The following is a 10043-nucleotide window of genomic DNA, read 5'->3' on the forward strand; positions in this document are numbered from 1 at the left end:
GAACTTCTTTTTTGGTCTTTATTTCATTTATTTCTGCTCTGGTCTTTATTATTTCCTTCCTTGTATACAGCCTTTGGGTTTGTTTTGCTGTTCTTTTTCCAGTTCCCTTAGGTGTAAAGATAGTCTGTTGATTTGAGATTTTTCTTGTTTCTTTGTTTTTTTTTTTAACTTAATTTAATTTTTTTAAATTAGTTTCAGGTGTACAACATAGTGGCATAGTTATACTTTTTACCCCTCAAACTGACAACCCTCCTCCCCCAATCTGCCGTCCACTCTTGCTTCTTTAGATAGGCCTGCATTGCTTTGAATTTCCCTCTTAGGACTGCTTTCGCTGCATCCCAGAGATTTTGGGTCGTGGTGTTTTCATTTTTGTTTGTCCCGAGGTATCTTTTGATTTCTTCCTTGATCTCATTGTTGACCCATTTATTATTCAGTGACATGTTATTCAGCCTCCATGTATTTGTGTGCTTTCCAGGTTTCTTCTGATAATTGATTTCTAGTTTCATAGCATTGTGGCTGGAGAAGACTAGCTTGATATGATTTTAATCTTCTTAAATTTATTGAGACTTGTTTTGTGGCCTAACGTGTGGTCTATCGTGGAAAATGTTCCATGTGCACTTGAGAAGAATGTATATTCTGTTGCTTTGGGGTGAAATGCTCTAAAAATATCGATTAAATCCAGCTGGTCTAAAGTGTCATTTAAGGCCACTGTTTCCATGTTGATTTTCTCTCTGGAGGATCTGTCCATTGATGACAACGGGGTGTTGAAGTCCCCTACTACAGTAGTGCTACTTTTGATCTTCGACTTTATGTCAATCATAAACTGTTTTATATATTTAGGAGCTCATATGTTGGGTCCATAGATGATTACTAGGGTTATGTCCTCTTGTTGTATCGACCCCTTTATTATTATGTAGTGCCCTTCATTGTCTTTTATTGTAGCCTTCCTTTTAAAGTCTATTTTGTTCAAAGTAAGTATTGCTATTCCAGGTTTTTCTCATTTCCATTTGCATGAAATGTCTTATTCCATCCCTTTACTTTCAATCTGTGTGTGTCTTTTGGCCTGAGATGCGTCTCTTGTAAACAGCATATGCATGTGTCCTGTTTTCTTATCCACTCAGCCACTCTATGTCTTTTGATTGGAGCATTTAGCCCATTCACATTTAGTGATTATTGATAGGTGCATATTTGTTGCCTTTTTGTTATTTGTATTTCTGATCTTCCTGGGTTAGCTTGTTTTCCCCTTTCTTCTGTTAAAAAAGCCCTTTTAACATTTCCTGCAATGCTGGCTTGGTGATCATGAATTCCTTAAGTTTATTCTTTTCTGAGAAACTCTTTATCTCTCCAATTTTAAATGATAATCTTGCTGGGTAGAGCAAACTTGTTTGTAGGCCTTTGTTTTGCATCATTTTGAATATTTCCTGCCATTCCCTCCTGGACTGCAGAGTTTCTGTAGAAAAGTCAGCTGTTAGCCTTATAGGAGTTCTGGGCTGGTGAGCGCGGTGTGGGACGGGAGGGTCTCTCCCCCAACCGGGGAAGCCTCCCCACCACTGAGGTGTCCCTCACTGGGATCGCCCTCTCTAGTGTCCGCCCCTCCTACCAGACTCGACCTGGCCTCTAAGCCCTTCGTTTAGAGGTTCTGTTCATTTAGTGTTCAGGAGACTTCTGAGGTTGAATGTTGTATATTATTTGTAATTTTGGTGCGATCCTGGGAGGCAGTTGACACAGCGTCCGTCTGTTCTGCCATCTTACCGGAACTCCTCATGTATCCTTCTTTTCTGCAGTTTCTTTATCCTTAATCCTGCAAATTTTTATTTATTTATTTATTTTACTATTAATTTTTGGGTTTAAGATGAAGGTAGCTTCCTTACTCTTATATTAAATTTTTTAATTTTATAAATAATTAGTATATTTACATGATTCTCTATTCAAAAGATATTAGAAGCCATTTGAAGAAAAGTCTCCCATCCTTCCCTTCTGCATTCTGTTACCTTTCTTTAGAAGTACCAAATAGTTTAAATTTCTTGTCTTTCCTGAAATCGTCTATACATGGTAAGCAAATGTTTGCATTTCTTTTTCTTTTTTTTCCCCCTCATTGACACACTGCACATTGCTTCACCATCTTGGAAGTTTGTCCCATATCTGTGTATTTTATCTAGACAGTCACCAGTCTTTAGCTACTACACAATCTATGAAGTTAATAACTCAGGGGAAAGAGTCCTAGCAGTGAAATTACAGTGGGGCTACAGGTTCTGTGTATTTGTCATTTTGATAGATGCTGTTCCTCTTAGAGGTTGTACAATAAATTTTATGTCTTAATGGTAATGTGTAAGGGTGCCTATTTCCTAACACCATTGCCAGCACTGTGTTCTTAAAATTTTTCATCTTAGCAGTAAGGTAGATGAAAATGACATCTCATTGCAGTTTTCTCATTATGTTTGGGGTGAACATCTTTTCACACTGAAGGGTGTTTTTACTTCCTTTTTATGAAGTATCTACCCATACTCTGCTTATTTTTCTAATAGGTTGTTGAGATTTTTTTCCTTACTGATTTTTACAAGCTCTTATATATTACGGAAACTAGCCCATAGCCTTAGATTGTACAATGATAAAGCAAAGAGATATTTGAATTGAAAGTAAAAAATTCATAATGCTGTTTTTCAGTAAGAATTGATGTCAAAAATCTTTAGAACCCCTCCTCTGTCTAATGGAAGTTATTAAATATTCTTCATTGTAAGATGCCAATAATTGTATGGTTCACCATATGTTCCATGTTTCCTCTTTAAGGAAAGAAGGAAAAAAAAATCACTTTAAATATACATACTTTTTTTTTTAAAGCTACTTGACAGCAAGTTCAACCATTCTGTTAGCTGCTACTATATTATTCAGTTTCTTAATTGTGTTTTTTTTTTGTTAAGATTATTAAGTGCATCTGGCTATTAGCAGTTACGTGTAGCAGTGTTGTGGAGAATGTTTTCCAAACCCTGAGCTCATCATCATGACCTCTTCAGCCCCTGACAGTATCATATTTAAAGGTGTGAAGACTGCTGGAACTCCCTCAGTACTTTATTTGAGACTTGACTAAGTTTGTATATGGACACATAATTGCAATAGGGAACAATTGAATTCCTCTACCTGGCTAATGACAAGTTCCTTTTGACATCAGCTAATAATTGGAGGACACATCCCAATTTTAGAAATTTTATAATACAAAGGAAAAAGGAACATTTTAGAATTAAGGAAAATGAGAATTAAGCAGAATTAGCACAAGGATTTGTTGTGTATAGATATTAGTGCTTTGTAAGTTCTTTGACTTAACATATACAAAGGATAAGTGAAAAAATACTGTCAATTTTAGAAAATAACCTGGTCTTATGCAGGTTATTCTCACATTTTAATATATTTTTAGATCAAAACCTGGGAGAGGAAGATAGCAATAAAGGACATATTCCACATCAAGTAGCAAAGACAACAGAAACAAGGGCCTGTTTTTTCCCTTTTAACTTCTTTTTAACTTATAATTCAAGTGTTAGTTATTTTAGAATAGATTTTTAGAAACGGAAATTAGAATTTAATTTTTGTGCCACTGATGGTTTATTAGCAAATTTGTTTTATCCACTAATCTTTCAAAAGGATTTTATAGATAGTGCTTTTAGTTAACAAACCAAAAATGTGCTCACCGGAATCATTGGTTTTAATGTGTTATATAAAAATTGTAAAACCTGTAATACCCAATAGGGTTGTAAAACCTATAAAATTTTTTTGGAGCAAAATATTGGTGCTTGGCCATTCTTTTATACCCATACTGAAATGATCTTACATATGCTTAAATTAGAAAAAAATGCATTTAACCTGCTTACAAAGAAATCTTTTTTATATAAATTAAATGAACATTCTTGAAGGATGTAGATATAGTACTTTTAACTCTTTATATTTGTATTTTAGATGGACCCGTCTTACACTCCAGATGAGAATGAAGTTCGAACTCTCTTTGGTCTTCGTTTAAGCCAGAAGAGAAATAACGGTGTCATCGATAGATCATTATTCAGCAATGTTGTTACCAAGAATAAAGATGTAAGTTTGAAAATATGTGAACTGAATGTTAGTAATTCTATAGGTCTGTTTTTAATATTTATAAGATTATACATTTCTTAAGGCCTATATTTAAAACTGGTTGATATGCGAATGGTTAGTGCTTCTTTGAGTCATCAAGTAAGCTTGAGAGTTTAAAAAGTGAATGAAAGACCGTATTAGAAGCTTTTGTGCATATACATACATACATATATATATATATATATATAGAGAGAGAGAGAGAGAGAGAGAGAGAGAGAGAGAGAGAGCGCGCGATATTTATCTCATACATAAATGGGATCATGTCTTTCATAATTATTCTGTAACTTGCCTTTTTCTCATGCACTAAGCTGAAAATGTATTTCTATATTAGTAAATATATATCCATATCACCATCTGAAAGGCCACATGGCAATTCAAGTATTAGATGTAGTATGATATTTAGGTTCTTTTTATTTTCAGTGCTGTGATCAATGTTTTTGTGTAGACAAGCTTTTGTGCTTGTACTCTTTCTCATCTTTTAGGAAGGACATATTCCTGGGATAATAATGGTGGTTTTGGATTTGTTTTTTGTTTTTTGTTTTTTTGCATTTATGTATTATATCATTTAATACATATAGTATTCTATAGACGTGGGTGGGGGTGGGTTACTATTACCTCTTTTGTAAAGATCACAAAATTGTGACAGGGAACAATTAAGAAATTTGCCCAAGATTACACAATAAGGAAATGGATGAGCTGGTAAATGTTTTCTGATATCTCTTAATTGGGCCTTCAATTTTGAAGGGTATTTTTGCTGGGTCTAATATTGGCTATACTTTTTTTTTTTTTCCCAATAATTCAGCTGTGTCACTCCATTGTTTTCTGGTCTTGTCTGCTGATATGCCTGGCATTTTTTTTTTCTTTTTTTAGTTAGTTTCAGGTGTACAACACAGTGCAATAATTATACTTTCTACCCCTCAAAGTGACAACCCCTCTCCCCCATTCCACCGCCCCACTCCTCCCCATATCATACATATCTATTACAGTTCCATTGACTCCACTCCCACACTATACTGCATATCTCGTGACTATATATATATTCAATTATAGTTGACATACAATATTATACAACATCAGCTTCAGGTGTACAGTGCAGTGATCAAGCCTCTATCCCATCCATGAAGTGGTCTCCTAATAAGACGTGACCATCTGACACCCTACAAAATATTTACATTATTAATTATATTCCCCGAACTCTCTTTCATGTCCCTGTGGCAATATTGTAGTTACCTATTTATGCTGTCTAATCCCTTCCCCTTCTCCCTCATCCCCACCCCCCTCCCAACTAGCAGCCATCAGTTTTTCCTCTATATCTCTGAGACTATTTCTGTTTACTTTGCTCGTCCATTCAGTTTTTTCAATTCCACATATAAGTGAGATCATATAGTATTTGTCTTTCTCCGACTGACTTATTTCACTTAACATAATAGTCTCTAGGTCCATTCACATCGTTGCAAATGGTACGATTTCATTCTTCTTCATAGCGGAGCAATACTCCATTGTATAAATGTACCACAGTTTTTTAATCCAGTCGTCTACCGATGGGCATTTCGGTTGTTTCCAAGTCTTGGCTGTTGTAAATAGCGCTGCAATGAACATACGGGTGCAAATATTTTTTCGAATTAGTGTCTTGGGTTTCTCTGGATAGATACCCAAGAGTGGAATTGCTGGATCATACGGTAGTTCCATTTCCAGTTTTTTGAGATACCTCCATACTGATTTCCATAATGGCTGCACCAATCTGCAGTCCCACGAACGGTGCACCAGTGTTCCCTTTTCTCCACAACCTCTCCAGCACTTGTTTGTTGATTTATTGATGAGAGCCATTCTGATCGGAGTGAGGTGATATCTCATTGTGGGTTTTTTTTGCATTTCTCTAATGATTAGTGAGGTCAAACATTTTTTCATATGTCTTTTGGCCATCTGTATGTCCTCTTTAGAGAAATCCCTCTTCATATCCTCTGCCCATTTTTTAATTGGGTTTGTTTTTTTGGTGTTGAATGAGTTTTATAAATTTTGGATATTAACCCCTTATCAGATATATCATTGGCAAATATCTTCTCCCATTCAGTAGGCTGCCTTTTTGTTTTATTGATGATTCCATTGCTGTGAAAAAACTTTTTAAGTTTGATGTAATCCTATATGTTATTTTTCTTTTATTTCCCTTGCCCGAGGGGATATATGAGTAAAAATATTACTGAGGGTGATGTCTGAAAATTTACTTTCTATGTTTCCTTCTAGGAGTTTTATGGTTTCAGGTCTTACATTTAAGTCTTTAATCCATTTTGAATTTGTTCTCCTATATGGTGTAAGTAGGTGGCCCACTTTCATTTTCTTGTTTGTGTCAGTCCAATTTTCCTAGCACCATTTATTAAATAGACTATCTTTACTCCAATGTAAATTCTTGCTTCCATTGTCATAGATTAAGTAACCATGTATGGATGGGTTTATTTCTGGGTTCTCTATTCTGTTCCATTGGTCTGTGTGTCTGTTTTTATGCCAGTACCATAGTTTTGATTGCTTTAGCCTTGTAGTATGATTTGATGTTGGGTAGCGTGACACCTCCCACTTTGTTCTTATTTCTCAAGACTGCCAAGCAAAAAGAGTCCTCACTAATTTCTATTGCCAGTGATTCTGGAACTCCTCTTCCCGGAAAAGTAACTCTGGGCTGGCGAGCTCTGTGTGGGGCCAGAGGGTCGCTCTGCCAACCAGAGAAGCCTCCCCACCGCTGAGGTGTCCCTCACGGGGTTCCCCCTCTCTTGCCTCCGCACCTCCTACCAGACTCGACGTGGCCTCCTCTTTTAGTCCTTCATTTAGAGGTTCTGTTCATCTAGTGTTCAGGGGACTTCTGAGGTTGAATGTTGTATAAATTATTTGTAATTTTGGTGTGATCCTGGAAGGCAGTTGGCTCAGCGGCTGTCTATTCCGCCATCTTACCGGAAGTCTGATGCCTCGTATTTTTGATTGATTACTGGTTATTGTTTGTGATTAAACTATAGAGATATTTTGAGGGTCTGGATTGTATTATTTTTGGTTTCTCTGGAGAGAGTTGACTGTACTTCTGGCAGGTAGATCAGGTGGAGGCAGATCACCTTCATCCCACCAGGAATGGGGAGCTGATTTGAATTTGGGTTCAGCTTCATGAGGACTGGTTTGTTTATGTGTGGTTCACTGCTATTCTGAAAGCCACCAGCACCACTCTTCTCTGGTGTAGCCTAAACTCTAGTTTTGCCTCTTAGTCCTGTAAGACTCCAAAGCTGTGCTCAGCTTCTTCGCCTCTTAGTTTATTGCCTGCATCTTGGAAAATCCCTTGAGGTTGAAAGCATAGATGGTCATGGCCATACTAATTTCTCCCTTTGTATCTGAGATCTTTGCCTCTCGGTGTTTGCTATTTGATGAGTTCTCTGGTCAGCTTTTCTCTTTGTTCTTAGAAGAGGGTTAGTCTCTGAACAAGTCATTCCCTGTAACAGAAGTGGAAAATGAGAGGCACAGTCTGTTGCCAGCTCTGACTCCTGAGGCTTTATTAAGTAGAATGGCTGAAAGTGAGCTTTCAAAGCTTTATTGGGATAGTTCTATCTGTTAGTAAGCAGTGGTGATTAAGACATGATCTTTGTTGGTTTAATAGATATTCTTCCGTTTTTAACTTTGAAAATTGAAGGTGCCCCGAAGTAAAGGAACTCGTAGGCATTATCTGTAGAAATATCTTTCAGTCCTTTGGACTCCACTCTTTGGCCAAGGCTGAGGTACTGGGATTTGCACATGAAAACAGTATTTTGCCACGGTGATACTTTAAGCAGTGCACAATAAAATGGGGCCCTTTTATTACTTTATTAACCTGGTTGCTCAACGTATCTTTAAAAATACTGAAAGGGTACTGACCATTCCATGGTACCCATGTTGACAATTTTGCCTAACTATTGAGGCTCACTTTTTAAAGTTATTCCTGTAGGTTTATAGGTATTGGTCTGATTCATAATTTAACAATACTTGATAGGTTTTGTTATGGTGTGGTAGCTTGGATTTTTTTTTTCAAGGACTGAGGATATGATTTTAATTACCCTCATATCTAAATTCTTCTCTATTTATTTCATATCTATTTTTAATAGAAATTTGGAAACTTAAAGCTGTGAAGGATGGTTTTATCCTCCCTTTGTATTTCCCTCCCTTCTTTTAAAGCAGATTTTTGTTAATATTCCAGCCTCAGAATCATCAGATTGTGCTACTAGGTCTAGAATGATTTCGGCCCTGAGAGAGCGGTAGAAGTGTAAGGAGTGTGTATTAAGCATTAATGAACACACCTGAATTACTTCCTCTTCTCCCTCTTTTCTTGACTAATGCTTTAATTTTTTTTAACTGTTTGTGCCATGTTTATAAGACTGGATTCCCCCACTCCCACCCCACCCCTTCCTTGACATGTCTGTGTATTCCTTCACCCTAACTCAGAACATCAGGTTAGATTTGAAGGCAGATACCTAGGAGGCTGGCACTGGCTGTTATCTTTCTCAGAACCAAAGGAATAAAACGTGTACTTGGTGACTCACAGCAGATGTAGATAGGCAAGGATATATTACATTTAAGCACACCTTAGACTTATAAATTCTTAAGAACTTCTAACAGTGCTTTTTCATTAAGGTGTTCAATTTGAGATTTAAAAAGTAAGAGTTTTAGATTCTCATGCAGTTTTAAGAGTTCCCATGTACCAGGCCGGCCGAGTAGCGCATTGGTTAAGAGTTGGCTTGGGACGCCAGATCCCACATATGAGGGCCAGCGACAACTGCCCTCTACAGCTAAGACGCTGAACAACAGCTCAACCTGGAGCTGGGCTGCCGTGAGTCGCCGGCAATGGCGTAGGCTGCAGCCCCTGTGGCAGTGGGTTGCCATGGGCTACNTTTTTTACTTCTTTGGTTAAATTTATTCCTAGGTATTTTATTGTTTTTGAAGCAGTTGTAAATGGGATTGATTTCCTGATTTCTTCTTCTGATAGTTTATTATTGGTGTATACAAATGCAGCTGATTTCTGAATATTAATTTTGTATCCTGCTACCTTACTAAATTCATTTATCAGCTCTAATAGTTTTTTTGGTGGAGTCTTTGGGATTCTCTCTATATAGTATCAGGTCGTCTGCATATGATGACAATTTTACTTCCTCCTTTCCAATTTGGATGCCTTTTATTGGCTAGGACTTCCAGAACTATGTTGAATAGAAGGAGATGAAAGTGGGCAGCCTCGTCTTTTTCCTGATCTTAAGAGGAAAGCTTTTAGCCTTTCCCCATTGAGTACGATGTTTGCTGTGGGCTTATCATATATGGCCTTTATTATGTTGAGTTATGATCCCTGTATTCCCACTTTGCTAAGAGTTGTTATCATAAATGGTTGCTGGATTTTGTCAAATGCTGCTTCTGCATCTATTGATAACATATGATTTTTATTTTTGATTTTGTATATATGATGTATTATGTTAATTGATTTGCGTATATTGAACCAACCTTGCATACTGGGAATGAATCCCACTTGATCGTGGTGTATGATCTTTTTAATGTGTTGCTGAATTCGGTTTGCTAGTATTTTGTTGAGGATTTTTGCATCTATGTTCATTAGGGATATTGGCCTGTAGTTTTCTTTTTTGGTAATATCTTTGTATGATTTTGGGATCAGAGTAATATTGGCCTCATAAAATGTGCTTGGGAGCCTTCCCTCCTGTATTTCTTGGAATAGTTTGAGGAGAATAGGTATGAATTCTTTTCTGAATGTTTTGTAAAATTCACCTCTGAAGCCATCTGATCCAGGACTTTTGTTTGTTGGAAGCTTGTTGACTACTGATTCAGTTTCTTTGGTAAGTAACAGGTCTGTTCAGAGTTTCTGTTTCTTCTTGGTTCAAACTTTGTAGATTGTAAGCTTCTAGAAATTTATCCATTTCTTCCAGATTGTC

General features: G+C 36.8%; 1 protein-coding gene across 1 annotated transcript in view; it reads left to right on the top strand.

Annotated features, from left to right (window-relative positions):
• ATIC (5-aminoimidazole-4-carboxamide ribonucleotide formyltransferase/IMP cyclohydrolase) overlaps positions 1-10043 on the top strand; it is a 49115-nt gene that overhangs the window by 23795 nt on the left and 15277 nt on the right. Inside the window, exon 9 of the mRNA XM_019638194.1 lies at positions 3946-4074. Within this exon, the coding sequence (XP_019493739.1) occupies positions 3946-4074 (129 nt within the window). The remainder of the gene's footprint in view (positions 1-3945; positions 4075-10043) is intronic.

Source organism: Hipposideros armiger, unplaced genomic scaffold, assembly GCF_001890085.2.
Source record: "Hipposideros armiger isolate ML-2016 unplaced genomic scaffold, ASM189008v1 scaffold_38, whole genome shotgun sequence".
NCBI classification, from domain to species: domain Eukaryota; kingdom Metazoa; phylum Chordata; class Mammalia; order Chiroptera; family Hipposideridae; genus Hipposideros; species Hipposideros armiger.